The 18,527-nt window shown below is 60.8% G+C and overlaps 2 protein-coding genes and 1 non-coding gene across 3 annotated transcripts in view; 2 read left to right on the top strand and 1 right to left on the bottom strand.

Moving 5' to 3' along the window:
- The window catches only part of LOC125687597 (DNA-directed RNA polymerase II subunit RPB1-like), a 34,054-nt gene extending 25,227 nt beyond the window's left edge, over positions 1-8,827 (top strand). The window contains 7 exon segments of the mRNA XM_048932796.1: positions 171-353; positions 1,434-1,637; positions 4,661-4,847; positions 5,738-5,855; positions 7,086-7,231; positions 7,320-8,066; positions 8,069-8,827. Of these exon segments, the coding sequence (XP_048788753.1) occupies positions 171-353; positions 1,434-1,637; positions 4,661-4,847; positions 5,738-5,855; positions 7,086-7,231; positions 7,320-8,066; positions 8,069-8,475 (1,992 nt within the window). The 3' untranslated portion in view covers positions 8,476-8,827.
- A 611-nt stretch (positions 8,828-9,438) lies between these two features.
- TRNAL-UAG (transfer RNA leucine (anticodon UAG)) lies at positions 9,439-9,520 on the bottom strand. Its single transcript has one exon. It is a non-coding gene; the product is annotated as a tRNA-Leu (tRNA).
- Positions 9,521-13,825: 4,305 nt separating this feature from the next.
- Positions 13,826-17,351, top strand: LOC125687596 (SUN domain-containing protein 2-like). The gene is given in 7 exon segments (XM_048932795.1): positions 13,826-14,046; positions 14,531-14,925; positions 15,414-15,526; positions 15,860-15,919; positions 15,921-16,028; positions 16,607-16,693; positions 17,148-17,351. Coding segments are annotated over 7 exon segments (1,092 nt in total). The 3' UTR covers positions 17,256-17,351.
- Positions 17,352-18,527: the final 1,176 nt, after the last annotated feature.

The raw sequence follows: 18,527 nt of genomic DNA, 5'->3' as shown, positions 1-18,527 counted from the left end.
GTGCTCAGAGAGCATCCTGTGGGATCCCAGGGGGATGACTGGGGTCCTCCAAGTGCGCTGGAGCACCCACGGGTGCTCATGGCGGTGGCTGTCAGGAGCTTTCAGGGTTACCAGGAGCTCTGCCCGGTGCATGGGAGCACCCATGGGTGCTGACCCTGCCCCTCCCCCAGGTGTACATGCACCTGCCGCAGACAGACAACAAGAAGAAGATCATCATCACGGAGGACGGGGAGTTCAAGGCGCTGCAGGAGTGGATCCTGGAGACGGACGGCGTCAGCCTGATGCGGGTGTTGAGCGAGAAGGACGTGGATCCAGTGCGAACCACCTCCAACGACATCGTCGAGATCTTCACTGTGAGCCGGGGGGGGGCTGTGCTGGGTGGCACCCATGGGTTCCTCTGTAGGCAATGGGGGGGTTGTCAGGGTGTTGGGTGACGCTGTGCTGGGTTGCACCCTGCCGGTGTTGGGGCTCCTTGGGTTGTTGGTTGGGGTGATGCTACAGCGTTCTGGGTGTCACCTTCCCACTGTGTTGGGGACGGTCCTCAGGGTGTTGGGGTGACACTCCAGCGTGCCGGGTGTTGCACCCTGCAGGTGCTGGGGGTCCTTGTGGTGTTGGGGATCCTTGTGTTGTCGGGGATCCTTGGGGTTTTGGGGTTCCTTGTGTTGTTGGGGTTCCTTGTGGTGCTGAGGATCCTTGTGTTGTTGGGGGTCCTTTGGGTGCTGGGGGTCGTTGTGTTGTTGGGGTCCTTATGGTGCTGAGTGTCGTTGTGTTGTTGGGGGTCGTTGTGGTGCTGGGGATCCTCGTGTTGTTGGGGGTTCCTTGTGGTGTTGGGGGTTGTTGGGGTGCTGGGAGTCCTTGTGTTGTTGGGGGTCCTTGTGTTGTTGGGGGTCCTTTGGGTGTTGGGGATCCTTGGGGTGTTGGGGGTCCTTTGGGATTTGGGGTTCCTTGTGGTGTTGGGGTCCTTGTGGTGTTGGGGGTCCTTTGGGTGTTGGGGGTCCTTATGGTGCTGGGTGTCGTTGTGTTGTTGGGGGTCCTTGGGGTGTTGGGGGTCCTTGTGGTGTTGGGGGTCCTTGGGGTTTTGGGGGTCCTTGTGTTGTTGGGGGTCCTTATGGTGCTGGGTGTCGTTGTGGTGCTGGGGGTCCTTGTGTTGTTGGGGTCCTTATGGTGCTGGGTGTCGTTGGGGTGTTGGGGGGTCCTTGTGGTGTTGGGGGTCCTTTGGATGTTGGGGATCCTTGTGTTGTTGGGGATCCTTGTGGTGCTGGGTGTCATTGTGGTGCTGGGGGTCCTTTGGGATTTGGGGGTCTTTATGGTACTGGTTGTCGTTGTGGTGCTGGGGGTCCTTTGGATGTTGGGGGTCCTTTGGGATATGTGGGTCCTTGTGTTGCTGGATGTCATTGTGGCGTTGCCCAGCGCTGTGGTGTCGCCCCGTTCAGGTGCTGGGCATCGAGGCGGTGCGCAAGGCTCTGGAGCGGGAGCTGTACCACGTCATCTCCTTCGATGGCTCCTACGTCAACTACCGTCACCTGGCCCTGCTCTGCGACACCATGACGTCCCGGGGGCACCTGATGGCCATCACCCGGCACGGCGTCAACCGCCAGGACACCGGGCCGCTCATGAAGTGCTCCTTCGAGGAGACGGTCAGCAGCTCCGTGGGGTGGCTGCGGGATTTGGGGGGGCTGCCCGCCGTTTCGGGGTCGCGGTGCTCATTTCTGGGGTCACGGCACCTTGGTTGGGGGGTTGCGAGCCCCGACCGTGGGGTCGCTGCAACTGTTTTTGGAGTTGAGACCTGCTTTTGGGGTCCCCATCCCCATTTCTGGGGTCAGATGCCAGATTTTGGTGTCACCATCCCCATTTCTGGGGTCAGATGCCAGATTTTGGGGTCCCCATCCCCATTTCTGGGGTCAGATGCCAGATTTTGGGGTCATCATCCCAATTCCTCAGTTCAGGACGTTGGTTTTTTGGGGTCCCCATCCCCATTTCTGGGGTCGAAGTGCGAGATTTTTGGGCTCACCATCCCCATTTCTGAAGTCAGATTCCAGCTTTTGGGCTCACCCTCCCCATTCCTGGGGTGGGGACGTTGGTTTTTGGGGTCCCCATCCCCATTTCTGGAGTCAGATGCCAGATTTTGGGGTCACCATCCCCATTTCTGGGGTCGAAGTGCCAGATTTTGGGGTCCCCATCCCCATTTCTGGAGTCAGATGCCAGATTTCGGGGTCACCATCCTCACTTCTGGACTCGGGACATTGGTTTTGAGGGTCACCCTCCCATGTCTGGGGTGAGGATGTTGGTTTTTGGGCTCCCCCTCCCCATTTCTGGGTTTGGATGCCAGATTTTGGGTTCATCATCCCCATTTCTGGGGTGGGAATGTCAGTTTTTGGGGTCACCATCCCCAATTCTGGTCTCACCCTCCCCATTCCTGGGTTGGGACACCAGATTTTGGGCTCCCCCTCCCCATTCCTGGGGAGGGGATGTCGGTTTTTGGAGTCCCCATCCCCATTTCTGGGCTTACCCTCCCCATTCCTGGGGTCGAGGTGCCAGATTTTGGGCTCCCCCTCCCCATTTCTGGCTTTGGACACCAGATTTCGGGCTCCCCCTCCCCATTTCTGGGGTGGGGATGTTGGTTTTTGGGGTCCCCATCCCCATTTCTGGGGTCTGATGCCAGATTTTGGTGTCACCATCCCCATTTCTGGGGTCAGATGCCAGATTTTGGGGTCCCCATCCCCATTTCTGGGGTCAGATGCCAGATTTTGGGGTCACCATCCCAATTCCTCAGGTCAGGACGTTGGTTTTTGGGGTCCCCATCCCCATTTCTGGGGTCGAAGTGCGAGATTTTTGGGCTCACCATCCCCATTTCTGAAGTCAGATTCCAGCTTTTGGGCTCACCCTCCCCATTCCTGGGGTGGGGGACGTTGGTTTTTGGGCTCCCCCTCCCCATTTCTGGAGTCAGATGCCAGATTTTGGGGTCACCATCCTCACTTCTGGACTCGGGACGTTGGTTTTGAGGGTCACCCTCCCATGTCTGGGGTGAGGATGTTGGTTTTTGGGGTCACCATCCCCATTTCTGGGGTGAGATGCCAGATTTTGGGGTCCCCATCCCCATTTCTGGAGTCAGATGCCAGATTTTGGTATCATCCCAATTCCTCAGGTCAGGACGCCAGCTTTTGGGCTCACCATCCCGATTCCTGGGGTGGGGATGTTGGTTTTTGGTGTCACCATCCCCATTTCTGAAGTCAGATGCCAGATTTCGGGCTCCCCCTCCCCATTTCTGGGTTTGGATGCCAGGTTTTGGGGTCATCATCCCAATTCCTCAGGTCAGGACGTTGGTTTTTGGTGTCACCATCCCCATTTCTTGGTTTGGATGCCAGATTTCGGGCTCACCCTCCCCATTTCTGGGTTTGGACACCAGATTTTGGGCTCCCCCTCCCCATTTCTTCGTTTGGATGCCCGATTTCGGGCTCCCCCTCCCCATTTCTGTGGTCTAGGTGCCAGATTTTGGGCTCACCCTCCCCATTTCTGGCTTTGGACACCAGATTTCAGGCTCACCCTCCCCATTCCTGGGGTGGGGATGTCGGTTTTTGGGCTTCCCCTCCCCATTTCTTGGTTTGGATGCCAGATTTTGGGCTCCCCCTCCCCATTTCTGGGTTTGGATGCCAGATTTTGGGTTCATCATCCCCATTTCTGGGGTGGGGTTGTCAGTTTTTGGGGTCACCATCCCCAATTCTGGGCTCACCCTCCCCATTTCTTGGTTTGGACACCAGATTTCGGGCTCACCCTCCCCATTTCTGGGTTGGGGATGTCGGTTTTTGGGCTCCCCCTCCCCATTTCTGGGTTTGGATGCCAGATTTTGGGCTCCCCCTCCCCATTTCTGTGTTTGGATGCCAGATTTTGGGCTCCCCCTCCCCATTTCTGGCTTTGGACACCAGATTTCAGGCTCACCCTCCCCATTCTTGGGTTGGGGATGTCGGTTTTTTGGGGTCACCATCCCCATTTCTGGCTTTGGATGCCAGATTTCGGGCTCCCCCTCCCCATTTCTGGGTTTGGACACCAGATTTTGGGCTCCCCCTCCCCATTTCTGTGTTTGGATGCCAGATTTTGGGCTCCCCCTCCCCATTTCTGGCTTTGGACACCAGATTTCGGGCTCCCCCTCCCCATTCCTGGGTTGGAGATGTCGGTTTTTGGGCTCCCCCTCCCCATTTCTTGGTTTGGATGCCAGATTTTGGGCTCCCCCTCCCCATTTCTGGGTTTGGATGCCAGATTTTGGGTTCATCATCCCCATTTCTGTGTTTGGATGCCAGATTTTGGGGTCACCCTCCCCATTTCTGGCTTTGGACACCAGATTTCAGGCTCACCCTCCCCATTCTTGGGTTGGGGATGTCGGTTTTTTGGGGTCACCATCCCCATTTCTGGGCTCCCCCCTCCCCATTTCTGTGGTCTAGGTGCCAGATTTTGGCTCCCCCTCCCCATTTCTGTGTTTGGATGCCAGATTTTGGGCTCACCCTCCCCATTTCTGGCTTTGGATGCCAGATTTCAGGCTCCCCCTCCCCATTTCTGGGTTTGGACACCAGATTTCAGGCTCCCCCTCCCCATTCTTGGGTTGGGGATGCCGGATTTCGGGCTCCCCCTCCCCATTCCTGGGGTCTGACTCCCCGGGCTCCCGCAGGTGGACGTGCTGATGGAGGCGGCTGCGCACGGCGAGAGCGACCCGATGAAAGGGGTGTCGGAGAACATCATGCTGGGCCAGCTGGCCCCTGCCGGCACCGGCTGCTTCGACCTGCTGCTGGATGCTGAGAAGTGCAAGCACGGCATGGAGATCCCCAGCGCCATCCCTGGCCTGGGGGTGGGAGGCTGTGAGTCGGGGGCTGGGGGGCTGCAGCCGCCCATCTGACGGCTGGGTGACGGCAGTGGGACGCTGGGGGGCTGCGGGGGTCTCTGATGTGCGGGGTGACGCTCGGGTGGTCCCTGCGGTGGGATTTGAGGGGTCCCCAGTTTTGGGGTCCCCGCAGCGGGGTGGGGGTGGGCTGGACAAATGGAGAGCCCTGAGGGATGGAAGCTTTGGGGTCCCTGCTTTGGGGGTCCCATAGAGCCCCAACTTCGGGGTCTCTGTAGTGGGGATGAAGTGACCCCATGTTGGGAGTGGGGGGCCTCCATGGAACCCCAGATTTGGGGTCCTTGTAGTGGGGATGAAGTGACCCCATGTTGGAACTGGGGCCCCCCATAGAACCCCGAATTTGGGGTCCCTGTAGAGGGGTTGTAGTGACTCCATGTTGGGAGTGGGGGGCCACCATGGAACCCCAACTTTGGGGTCTCTGTAGTGGGGATGAAGTGACCCCATGTTGGAACTGGGGCCCCCATAGAACCCCGAATTTGGGGTCCCTGTAGAGGGGTTGTAGTGACCCCATGTAGGGAGTGGGGGGCCTCCATAGAACCCCCAACTTTGGGGTCCTTGTAGAGGGGGTTGTAGTGACCCAATGTTGGGAGTGGGGGGCCACCATGGAACCCCAACTTTGGGGTCCCTGTAGAGGAATTGGGGTCCCCCATGGAAGCCCATTTTGTGTTCCCTGCAGTGAGATTGTAGGGACCTCAAGTTGGGATGAGGGGGCTCCCGTTTTTGGGATCCCTGCAGTGGGATGGGGGTGAGCAGGTCCTTAAGGGAACCCCAACTTTGGGGTCCCCACTTCGGGACTGGGGGGGGCTCCCCCATTTTGGGGTCCCTCCCGCTGACTTTCTCTCCCCGCAGCCACCGGGATGTTTTTCGGCTCGGCTCCCAGCCCCATGGGGAACATGTCCCCCGCCATGACGCCCTGGAACCAGGGGGCCACTCCTGCCTATGGGGCCTGGTCCCCCAGTGTGGGTGCGTGGGGCTGTGGGGAGGGGGAGGCGTACTGGGAGCACTGGGGAGATTGAGGGGGGTGGGATGGGATGGGGGAGGGGCCCTCACAGGTCTGTGTGGGGAGGGGGACTTGGGGGTGGGAGGGGTGGGGGGGGACTTGGGGGTCTGGGGGCTGGGGGGGATGACTTGGGGGCCTGGAGGGTCTGTGGGGCAGGGGGACTTGGGGGTCTGGGGGGGTGTGTGGTGCAGGGGGACCTGGGGGGTCTGGGGGGCAGGGGGAGGGGGACTTGGGGGTCTGGGCGGCAGGGGGACTTGGAGGTCTGGGGGGTCTGTGGGGCAGGGGGACTTGGGGGCCTGGGGGGTCTGTGGGGCAGAGGGACTTGGAGGTCTGGGGGGTCTGTGGGGCAGGGGGACTTGGGGGCCTGGGGGGTCTGTGGGGCAGGGGGAGGGGGACTTGGGTCCTGGGGGGCAGGGGGATTTGGGGGCCTGGGGGGTCTGTGGGGCAGGGGGACTTGGGGGTCTGTGGGGCAGGGAGACTTGGGGGTCTGGGGGGTCTGTGGGGCAGGGGGACTTGGGGTCTTGGGGGGTCTGGAGGACAGGGAGACTTGGGGATCTGTGGGGCAGGGGGACTTGGGGGTCTGGGGGGTCTGGGGGGAGGGAGGTGGGCTCCTGTGGGTAACAAGGGGCATGGGTGGGGTGGGCTCCTGGGGAGCACTGGGGTGCATGGCAGGCAGTGGAGCAGAGTGGGGGGGGACACTTGTGGGGAGCGATCTCTGAGGATATGTGGTGGGGGGCAGGGGGGGGTTTGGGGGAGGGGTCTCCGGGGATATGCTGTGGGGGGTGGGGGGGGGTCTCTGAGGATATGGTGCTGGGGGGGGTTTGGGGGGGTTTCCAGGGATATATTGGGTGGGGGGGGGCTCCTAGGGGGTCCCTGGGGTGCATGGGGGGCAGTGAGTCAGGGTGGGGGTGCTCCTGGGGGTCTCTGGGATGCAGGGGTGGGGGGGAGGCTTTGGGGGTCCACGAGGAGCAATGGGGGCAGGGTATGGAGGGGTGGGGTCCTTCTGGAGGTCTCGGGGATGCGTGGAGGACTGTGGGGAGCTGTGGGGCAGGGTTATGGGGAGCTGCTGGGCTTTACGGAACTGGCTTGGAGGGGGGGGGGATCCCTCCCATGTGGGGCGCCTTTTGTGCACCGCCCCCCCTCTCTGATCCCCCTGCCCCCCTTTTCTCTCCCCCCTCTTCCCCCCCCCCAGGGTAGCGGCATGACCCCCGGCGGCGCCGGCTTCTCCCCCAGCGCTGCTTCAGACGCCAGCGGTTTCAGCCCCGGTTATTCGCCCGCCTGGTCGCCCACTCCCGGCTCCCCTGGATCCCCAGGGCCCTCCAGCCCCTACATCCCCTCCCCAGGTCGGTTCTCCCACCCAACCGGGGACCCCCGGCACCGGGACGCCCCCCGGACCCCCGACTCACCCCGCTGTGCTTTGTGGCTTTGCAGGCGGTGCCATGTCCCCCAGCTACAGCCCCACATCGCCCGCCTACGAGCCGCGCTCGCCTGGGGGCTACACCCCACAGAGCCCCAGCTACAGCCCCACCTCTCCGAGCTACAGCCCGACGTCACCCAGCTACAGCCCCACCAGCCCCAACTACAGCCCCACCTCGCCGAGCTACAGCCCCACTTCTCCAAGCTACAGCCCCACCTCGCCCAGCTACAGCCCCACTTCTCCAAGCTACAGCCCCACTTCTCCGAGTTACAGCCCCACCTCGCCCAGCTACAGCCCCACTTCGCCCAGCTACAGCCCCACTTCGCCCAGCTACAGCCCCACTTCTCCAAGCTACAGCCCCACCTCGCCCAGCTACAGCCCGACTTCGCCCAGCTACAGCCCAACCTCGCCCAGCTACAGCCCCACTTCTCCCAGCTACAGCCCCACCAGCCCGAGCTACAGCCCGACTTCGCCCAGCTACAGCCCCACCAGCCCCAACTACAGCCCCACATCCCCCAACTACACCCCAACCAGCCCCAGCTACAGCCCGACTTCGCCCAGCTACAGCCCCACCTCGCCCAACTACACCCCCACCTCCCCCAACTACAGCCCCACCTCCCCCAGCTACAGCCCCACCTCCCCCAGCTACAGCCCCACATCTCCCAGCTACTCCCCCTCCAGTCCCCGCTACACCCCGCAGTCGCCCACCTACACCCCCAGCAGCCCCAGCTACAGCCCCAGCAGCCCCTCCTACAGCCCGTCCTCCCCAAGTACACCCCGACCAGCCCCTCCTACAGCCCCAGCTCCCCCGAATACACCCCGACCAGCCCCAAGTACAGCCCCACCTCGCCCAAGTACAGCCCCACCAGCCCCAAGTACAGCCCCACTTCCCCCACCTACAGCCCCACCACCCCCAAGTACAGCCCCACTTCCCCCACCTACAGCCCCACCTCCCCCGTTTACACCCCGACCAGCCCCAAGTACAGCCCCACCTCGCCGACCTACAGCCCCACCAGCCCCAAGTACAGCCCCACCTCCCCCACCTACAGCCCCACCAGCCCCAAAGGCTCCACCTACAGCCCCACATCGCCGGGCTACAGCCCCACGTCGCCCACCTACAGCCTGACCAGCCCGGCCATCAGCCCCGACGACAGCGACGAAGACAATTGAGCGTGGGGGTCCCTCTGAGGTTGTGGGGCTGACCATCCAAGCTGGGGCTGCGGATGCAGCCCTGTGGGAATTGAAACGGGGTGGGGGGGAGGGGGGGAGATGTGCGTTAATTGGGGAGTGTCATTAGTTAATGAGTGGGAGACAGAGATGAGGATAATTGGGGGCGGGGGGGAGGTGTTGTGGGGCACCCCACAGCGATGGTGGTGGTTTTGGGGTGGGGGTGGGGGCCTGGTTTTTTGCCTCCCCCCCCCCCCCAACCCCTTCATTTACTTCGGTTCTTTTTGTGTTTATTGGGGGAGAAATTGTTGTAATTTCGCTTTCGGGGGAAATAATAAAAGGTTTTACTGATTTTTCATTTTCTTGGCGTGCGCCCATCTGTGCCCCCCCCCCCCCCCCCCCAAAACTGTGCGGCACCCCCAGGATCTGTGAGGAGTGGGGCACAAAATTGGGACCCCTCACCCCTGCACTGCGTGACCCTTCCAGGACCTTCATGGGGGGGCACAAAAGTGGGAGCCCCCCCCGTCACCTTGTGTGACCCCCTCCAGGGACCTCTGGAAGGGGGGGGGGAGGAACAATGTTGGGAACTTTGGGACCTTGGGGGTGGGTGAGGGGGGTCGCAAAAGTGGGGACCCCTCCCCCCAGCACCGTGTGACGCACCCAGGATCTTTGGGGGGAGTGGGGCACAAAATTGGGATCCTCAGAACCTTGGGAGGGGGGGAGGCACAAACGTATCCCCCCATCTCCCCCCTCCCACACTGTGCGACCATCCAGGACCTTTGGGGGGGGGGGGGGCGGGAGGGCACAAAAGTCTGAGTCCCCTTCCCCCTCACCACGTGGTACCTGCGGGACCTTGGGAGGGTGGGGGGGCGCAAAAGTGGAGCCCCCCTCACCGTAGGGCAGCCCCCGGGACGTTTGGAGAAGGATTTGGGGGGGGGGGGCACAAAAGCGGGCGCCGCGCCCCGCTGGCAGCGGTGGGATTCGAACCCACGTCCCCTCGGGGACTGGAGCCTAAATCCAGCGCCTTGGACCGCTCGGCCACGCTACCGCGCGCCGCCACAGCCCCGCCCGGCAGGAAAGCCTCCTGGGGGGCGTGGCCACCGGAGGGGGGCGTGGTCACGAGGGAGGGGGCGTGGCCACGGGAGCCCAGAGCCGCGGGTTCGAGTCCCGCCCCTCCTCCCTGCTCTGCCCCCCGCTGATTTCTTTCCTTCCCCCCGCGTTGTCCCCTCTGCCCCCCTCCGGATCCCTTTCTCCTCCATTTATCCCTCACGGATCTCCGTTTAATTTCCCCAATTTCTCTCCATTTCCCCCCATTTCTCCCCATTTCCTCCAATCTGTTCTCCATTTATCCCCATCTGTTCTCCATTTCCCCTCCTTTATCCCCATTTCTTCCCTCTTTAATCCCCTCCTTTATCCCCATTTCTTCTCTCTTTATCCCCTCCTTTATCCCCATTTCTTCCCTATTTATCCCCTCCTTTATCCCCATTTCTTCTCTCTTTATCCCCTCCTTTATCCCCATTTCTTCTCTCTTTATCCCCTCCTTTATCCCCATTTCTTCTCCGTTTATCCCCACACATCCTCCGTCTCCCCCATTTCTCGAAATTTTGCTGAGATAAAGTGCTTAGAAAGTAATGGAAGTACCAACTCCACGCACAGACAGGACTTCTGCCCAGCCACAGGCCATAAGTACAGAGCAGAGCAAAGCAGCGTGCAGCCATCGGAAATATGGCCTGCAGGAGGCAGAGGCTCATGTGTGCCAGCGAGCATCAAGCTGCTCCATCCTGGCGGGTGTGAGATGAAGCACCATCGTGCAAGGCCAGCATCTGCCATGCGCTCAAGCAAGGCACGATCTATCCCAGGGGTCAGTGCTGGGCCCATCCTGTTTAATATCTTCATTGATGACTTAGATGAAGGGATTGAGGGCACCCTGAGTAAGTTTGCAGATGACACCAGGTTGGGAGGTTGTGTCGATCTGCCTGAGGGCAGGGAGGCCCTGCAGAGGGATCTGGATCAGCTGGATCGCTGGGCTGAGGTGAATGGGATGAGGTTTAACAAGGCCGAGTGTCGGGTGCTGCGCTTTGGCCACAACAACCCCAGGCAGCGTTACAGGCTTGGGGGTGAGTGGTTGGATGATTGGAAGAGGAAAGGGACCTGGGGGTGTTGGTTGGTGCTGGGCTGAACATGAGCCCACAGTGTGCACAGGTGGCCAAAGGGCCAACAGCATCCTGGCCTGCATTAGGAATGGCCAGCAGAGCAGGGAGCTGAGCATCCCCTGTACTCAGCACTGGTGAGGCCACACCTCGAGTGCTGGGTTCAGTTTTGGGCCCCTCACTACAGGAAAGACATTGAGGAGCGTGTGCAGAGAAGGGCAACGAAATGGTGAGGGGTGTGGAGCACAAAGATGAGGAGCGGCTGAGGGAGCTGGGGTTGTTCAGTGTGGAGAAGAGGAGCTCAGGGGAGACTTCATTGCACTGTACAACTGCATGGAGGGAGGCTGTGGTGCAAAAGGGCCTGGCCTCTTCTCCCAGGCAAATAGCAGGAGCCGAGGAAATGCAAATAGCAGGAGCCGAGGAAATGGCAAGAAGTTGTAGCAGAGGAGGTTTAGGTTGGATATGAGGAGAAACTGCTGCTCTCAAAGGGTGGTCAGGCACTGCAATGGCTGCACAGGGAGGTGGTGGAGTCGCCAGCCCTGGTGGTGTTCAAGAGGCGCCTGGATGAGGAGCTGCGAGAGATGGTTTGGTGCTGGTGGCACTGATAGGAACAGGAGGGGGGTTGGACTGGATGATCTTGCAGCTCGTCTCCAACCTTGTGATTCTGTGATGCTGTGTGTGTGATACACTGCTGGGCACTGCTGGTCCTAATAGCCCAGGGCTCAAAAGTTCTCGTGAGCCGTCAGAAAAGCCCAGCGTGGAGCTGGGTGGCTCTTCTGGAAACGAAGCCCTGCCTGTCTGTAGCTGACAACAAGCACTGCGGTCCCAGCTGTACCCCGAGCGCGGCTTTGGAGCAGGAAACAAACTGGAGTCTCCCTGCTGTGGCATTCAGATTGGAGGAGAAGATCCAGAGCAGATTCATTCTCGCAGTCAGAGATGGGGAACATAAATGGGAAGGAGATGCGGAGGTCGGGGTGCTGTTTGTGCAGACCAACATCCAGGGTTGGTGCAGATGGTGAGGAGGCCCATGGAGTTGTTCCAGGCGTGAGGAAGTCAGGGGTTCACCATGAGCAAAATCCATCGGTGCCCAAAAGCAGGAAGGGCTGATGAAAAATGCTGCTGGGACAGAGCTGGGGGTCAGAGGAGAGCAGAGCGACCTGGGGAAGGGAGCAGCTGAGCAACCCTGCTTTGATGTGTGTGTGCTTCACGAGATTGGGGTGAGTTGACAGGGAATGGAGCAGATAGATAGACGGATGGATGGATGGATGGATGGATGGATGGATTGGATGGATGGATGGATGATGGATGGATGGATAGATGGATGGATGGATGGATAGATGGATGGGATGGATAGATGATGATAGATAGATAGATAGATAGATAGATAGATAGATAGATAGATAGATGATAGATAGATGATAGATAGATAGATAGATAGATAGATAGATAGATAGATAGATAGATAGATGATAGATAGAGGGAAGGGAAGGGAAAGGGAAGGGAAGGGAAGGGAAGGGAAGGGAAGGGAAGGGAAGGGAAGGGAAGGGAAGGGAAGGGGAAATGGGAGGGGAGATGGGAGCAACCTACAAGGTGTTTCCTATCTCGGAACACTGCACCCAGGTTGTTCAGAGCATCGAAACCGCTGTCAGCTTTGTGAGGAAGCATTTATTGGGGCACTGCGCAGCTCCGTGTCCCAAACACGTCCCTCCTACACGGTGCTCTCCCTCCCCCCGCCAGCCGTTCAGCCATTCCTAAGGCTCCGCTCCTCAGAGCCATCGCCCTTCCCAATGCAGACCCGACTTGCACTGCCCACCCTGGGCGAATGGTGGCCTGGTGCTGGGCTCCGAGCCCCGGGTTCCGTCCCTGCCGTGAGCTCACAGAAGGCGCCCGGCCGCCGGCCATTGTGACATCAGAGCCCCCGTCCCCCTGGGCCGCGGCGCCGCGCAGCACTGCAGTCCCGCGAGGACAGCGGAGCAGGCGAGGGAGAGGTGCTCGTGTCCTGGCACGAGAGCCAGCTTTTGCCTGTGTCTGAGTTGGAAGGAGCCCAAATGCCGGCCCGGCAGGGCAGGTGGGGTGCAGCAGGACCCAGAACGTGGGGAGGGGAAGCAGAGCACCGCGTGGCGCCGGGCTTTGGGCAGCAGGAAGCCGCGAATGGCGTCGGCTGGGGACAGCCCTGCCCCCGTGGCACAGCAGAGCCCTGCGCTCTGCCCTGGCACCGGAGGCTCTTGCGAAAGGGCCCTGGGAGCTGCATGAAAGCAAGGGGGGGAGTCTGGCACGTGGGGAGGAAGAAGGCGTGCAGCAATACAGGCTGGGGGAGGAGCTGCTGCAGGGGAGCTGTGCAGAGCTGGGTGTCCTGGGGGGCGCAGGTCGGCCGTGAGCCAGCAGTGTGCCCTGGTGGAAACATGGCCTCCTGGGGGGCAGGAATGGGGTCCAGCGTGTCTCTATGGGTCCCAATGGGTCTTAATGTGTCTCTATGTGTCCCAATGCGTCCCAATGTGTCTCTGTGTCCCAATGGGTCCCAATGTGTCTCTATGGGTCCCAATGGGTCTCTATGGGTCCCAACGTGTCTCTATGGGTCCCAACCGTGTCTCTATGGCTCTCAAAGTGTCCCTATAGGTCCCACTGTTCTCTGCAGCAGGCTGCCCAGGGAGGTGGTGGAGTGTGATGCCTGTGATCTCTGCTGGGCAGAGGAAAGCACTGCAAGGATCCCAGAGATCCCAGCTGGGCCGCGCTCACCGCTGTCTGCTCTCTCCCTTAGGCGATTCTCTGCTGCGAGAGGGGAAGGACGACTCCGGTCTGGCTGCTTTCCTCCCCTTTCTGGTGAGTGCTCCCCACCCAAAGCCATCCCAGCAGGGCTGGCAGCGGGACTGTCCCACACGGCGGGGTCTGCAGGAGGAAAACGGGGCTGCGGAGCAAACTAACGGTCTGTCCACCTGATCTCCCCACAGCTGGCATTTGTGTACTCATCCTTTGTGTACTGGCATGGAGGAGCGACGTCCTGCAGGTCAGTGCTGCAGGCTGCACGGCAGAGGCCAACAGCAACCCCCAGTTGAGCAGCGGGGGGAGTTTGGCCACGGGCTGAGATGGAGGGTGGGCTGGGGGTCGCCTGGGCAGCAAGGGTGGGCTTCGGTGCGGGAAGCATCTTCCCAGCGCCCGGCTCGGGCTGAAGGCGGCAGCGCGGGGGCAGAAGGGGCCTTTGGCCCATGCCTGGCACCGGGGAGCCTGAAGGGGCCGGGAAAGCCGAGGGAGAAGCAGAGATGCTGTGCGGCACGGGGAGGGCTTCAGAGCCCGGCTTTGGGCAGCGCCGCTCTGCAAACGGCTGGGAGCAGCAGGAAATTCTGCCGGCGGTTCCCTGGGAAGCCCCTGCGGAAGCCCTGGCCAGCGCTGCTTGTGCCTCCTGCCATCGAACGCCTTTCTCTTCCAGGTGCGGTCAGTAGGACCTGCGCCCCAGCTCCCAGCTCTGGGGAAGAACGCTTCCTCGCCCTGCGCAAGGCCTTTCCCTTCCCTTCCCTTCCCTTCCCTTCCCTTCCCTTCCCTTCCCTTCCCTTCCCTTCCTTCCCTTCCCTTCCCTTCCCTTCCCTTCCCTTCCCTTCCCTTCCCTTCCCTTCCCTTCCCTTCCCTTCCCTTCCCTTCCCTTCCCTTCCCTTCCTTTCCCTTTCAGAAGGCTGCCCTTGGCAAAGGCAAAGCGGAGGAAGGAAAGGGGCTGGGGATAAGGAAGGGCACAACCCCCCCCCAGGATCCTTCACCTCTGCAGCTCTGAGCTCTGTCAGCAGTGCTCAAGGTTTGCCTTTGCCTTCAGGAACTCTCGGGTTCAGATGGAGAAGAGGCAGGAGCTGGAGGCGAGATCCACTCAGCTGTCGGCCCAGAAGGGCCTCATTCTCCAAGCCCTGTTTGACGTCCTGCACGAGAACGGGGATCCACGGATTCACCAGCGAGGTGACGGCGCTGCTCCCTCCTGTTTCAGCCCTTTCCAGAGGCAGCTCTGCGCCCCACACCTGGCTCTCAGCTCAGCCCCTCTCGTGCCTTGGAGCCGCTCTGCTCCCCTCGCTGCTGGCTGGGATCAGGGGGTGCTGTGCAGCGCTGTGGATTCCCTCCCCTGGCTCCTGGGTAGCATCCCTAGGGTCAGGCTCAGGCTCAGGCTCAGGCTCAGGCTCAGGGTCAGCTCTCCTGTGCAGCGTTTTGCTCACTGCTGTCTCTCCGTTCCCCGTTTGTTGCCAGGAAATCCTGCAGTCGACCCAGGAGGCCATGGAGAAAATGGTGGAGAACGGCGCCTGGCTGCCCAACTGGGCTCTGCAAACCCTGGGTACGTCGACAGGCAGCTTCAGTGCCCTCAGCTCTGCGCCTGGCGCTCCCCAAAGCTGCCGAGCTCTGCTTTTCTGCCCGCTGTCTCACAGAGCTTTGGAACGGCTGAGCTCTGCAGGGACCTTACAGCCCATCCAGCCCAGCTCCCTGCCGTTGGCAGGGCTGCCACCCTTTCCATCGGGTGCTCAGGGCCCCGTCCAAACCTGGTCTCAGCAACGGGGCACCCACGGCTTCTGGGGGCGGCAAGAATTTCCTCCTGCCATCCCATTCAATCTCCCCGCTCTGCGAATTCACAAAGCCTCCACCTGTGCTCCTGGGGCTGAGCGGCTCCTCTCCCCACTGCTCCATCAGGTGCCTCAGGCTGGGACTCCACACTTCCCACACACACAGGAGGGATTTTGCACCCCAGGAGCTTCGTGGAACGAGCATTGGCTCCTTCAGCTCCCCTCTGGGCCGCCCCCACTGCACGTCTCTCCATCTTCCTTCCAGGTGCCACCATCGATGCTGAGCGGACGTCCCAGAGTTACGGCGGGGCAGGCAGGCAGCACGGCTGGCTTTCCCCACTCTTCTCCAGCGCCAAGCCTCCTGAGACGCTGCTGCAGGTACGGCAGGACAAACGGCGCCTGTGTGTTGGCTGCAGCTTTCTGGCTGCACAAGCGAGCGCGCAGCGATTTCCTTTGGCCCAGCTGCGCTGCTCAGCCCACACTGCCCCACGTTGCTGACAGCGTGGGTGATGGATGGCTGACAGAGAGCTGACGGGTGCTGGGAGGGGCTGCCTGCCACCTCTGGGCAAGCAGAGAAAGGCGGCTGAGCCCAGAGCTGCCGTCCCCAGCTGTGCCCGTTCCCCTCCTGTCCTCCTGCCCCTGCTCCTCGCCCACCGGCCGGCTCTGCGGCTCTTGGCCTCGCTGCTGACAGACGCGTCTCTCTCATTGCAGGCCGATATTTCTCCTGGCAACTGCTGGGCTTTCCGAGGATCCGAGGGCGACGTGGTCATCCCGGCTGCCGCAGGAAATCCGGCCCTCGGCTGTCACCGTGTGGCACATCTCCACGGCGGTCTCTCCCTCCGGGGAAGTCAGCAGCGCCCCCAGAGAGTTTATTGTCTTGGTAAGTCTGTGCTGCTGCTTCCAAGGGAGGAAAACCCCGAGGAAAAGCTTTTGGCACTGAGCACCACGAGGCCCCATAGCGGTGGGAGCTCTATGGGTCCCAATGGGTCCCAATGGGTCTCTATGGGTCCCAATGTGTCTCTATGGGTCCCAATGGGTCCCAATGTGTCTCTATGGGTCCCAATGTGTCTCTATGTGTCTCTATGGGTCCCAATGTGTCTCTATGGGTCCCAATGAGTCTCACTGTGTCTCTATGGGTCCCAATGGATCCCAATGTGGTCTCTATGTGTCTCAAGGTGTTTCTATGGGTCCCAATGGGTCTCTATGGGTCCCAATGTGTCTCTATGGGTCCCAATGGATCTCTATGGGTCCCAATGGATCCCAATGTGTCCCTATGGGTCCCAATGTGTCTCTATGGTCCCAATGGGTCTCAATGTGTCTCTATGGGTCCCAATGTGTCTCTATGTGACCCTGATCCAGGTCTATGGATACCTGAGGTGTGGGGGGCAGCATGGCAAGCATTCCTTTTTGCACGGCCCTGCCCTAAAGCGTGACCGAAATTGTCTCTTTGCCTTTCAGGGAATGGACGAGGACAAACCACCAACCTCCCTGGGCTATTTCATTTACGACATCAAAGGAGAGATCGCCCAGACCTTCCACGTGCAGGTATGGCCAGTCCCTGGCAAGAAAGGCTTGGCCTGCTCAGCCGGGCCCTGCTCTGCTCTCCCTCCCGCGGGGGAACACAGACGAGGCGGCCGTCCCACCTTTGGCAGCCCATGGTTCTTCCTGCTCGAGCACAGCAGCCCCCAGGCTCCCCCAGCATCACCTCTGCCCTCCTGCTCCTCTCCACCATTGCTCAGGAGGTGGCGGGCGGCTTTGGGGGCGACTTTGGGGGCGGCTTTGGGGGGCGGCCATGGCAGCCAGAGAGCCGCCGCAGCAGCAGGAAGGCGCTGCGGGAGGCAAACCGTCCCCCTGCGGGTGCGGAGGGACGACGGCCGGCGGGAGGGAGGAGGGCGGCTGCCTTCCTCCATCAGCAGCGCCGTCCCACGGCAGCGGAGCAGAGCCGGGCTTCGGCCAAGGGAGCCGCGCGTGACGAAGCCTCTCCTCTTTGTGTCGGCAGGTGGAGCCCCACAAAGCCTTCGGCCGCATCATGTTTCATGTGCAGAGCAACTGGGGCAACGTGGAATACACCTGCATCTACAGAGTGGAAATTCACGGCCACATGTGAAACATCTGTGAGAAGGCGGCCATGGAAACATCGACCACCAGGGCGGCCCCCGGTTGCCAGGCCTGCCAACGCCACCCCCCGTCCCCCACAGCACCACCTCTGCCCTCCCACTCCCCTCCACCATCCTTCGGGAGATGGGAGCAACAACCCCAGGCTGTCGGTTTGGGGGCATCATCCAGCAGCCAGTCTGGGGGCAATCATCCATCATACAGCCTGGAGGAAGCATACCAAGACCCCCAGTCCCCCAAAGCACCACCTCTGCCCTCTCACTCCCCTCCACCATCCTTCGGGAGATGGGAGTGGCCCCCCCAAGTTGTCAGTTTGGGGGCACCATCCATCGCACAGCCTGGAGGAAGCACACCAAGACCCCCACAGCACCACCTCTGCCCTCCCACTCCTCTCCACCATCCTTCAGGAGTTGGGAGCAGCCCCCCAGGCTGTCAGTTTGGGGGCACCATCCAGCAGCCCAGTCTGGGGGCATCATCCATCGCACAGCCTGGAAGCACACCAAGCCCCGCAGCCCCCCAGCCCCCCCCCACAGCACCACCTCTGCCCTCCCGCTCCTCTCCACCATCCTTCAGGAGCTGGGAGCGGCCCCCCTCGGGGGGGGGCATCGTGCAACACCTCTAACAGCACTGCCTGGGGGGAAGGACGACAGGCACAGCAGCCCCCAGACTCCCCCAGCATCACCTCTGCCCTCCCGCTCCTCTCCACCATCAGTCAGGAGGTGGGAGCGCCCCCGGCGTGCGGATTTGGGGGCATCGCCTGACAGCCAGAGAACCACCGCTGCCATCAACGGGGCTTTCCATGCTGCGCTGTGCCAATAAATACAAATTACCATCACAGTTGTCCTGTTGTCGTGTCCTCATTTTTAAGATCCAAAGACCCCTTTGTTCATGCCCCATAGCCCCATTTTTTTTAGCACCCTACGCTTCATTTCAAGCTTCAAAGTCTAGCGATTATTTTTCGGTTTTTGGGGTTTTTTTGCTTTTTTTTTATCGTGTGTGTGTACAAACAAACATTTTTGGGCCCAAAATCTGAATTTCTGAGGGCCCAATGCCTCATTATAGAGTCAGAAGCCTCAGTTTTAAGTCCAGCCCTCAATTTTTGCGCCTTATTTTGGGTCAATTTCATGCAAATAGTTCTAGGTAACCAACCAGAATCAGAATCCATCTGAGGTGGCAGATTTGGGGGTTTGGTTCTGGTACCCAACCAGGATCCATTTGAGACAGCAGATTTGGGGGTTTGGTTCCAGGTAACCCAATGGAGATC

The sequence above is a fragment of the Lagopus muta genome, unplaced genomic scaffold (assembly GCF_023343835.1).
Source record: "Lagopus muta isolate bLagMut1 unplaced genomic scaffold, bLagMut1 primary scaffold_111, whole genome shotgun sequence".
NCBI lineage: Eukaryota > Metazoa > Chordata > Aves > Galliformes > Phasianidae > Lagopus > Lagopus muta.
The sequence above is the reverse complement of the archived record's forward strand: the minus strand, read 5'-3'. Positions and strand labels throughout refer to the sequence as shown.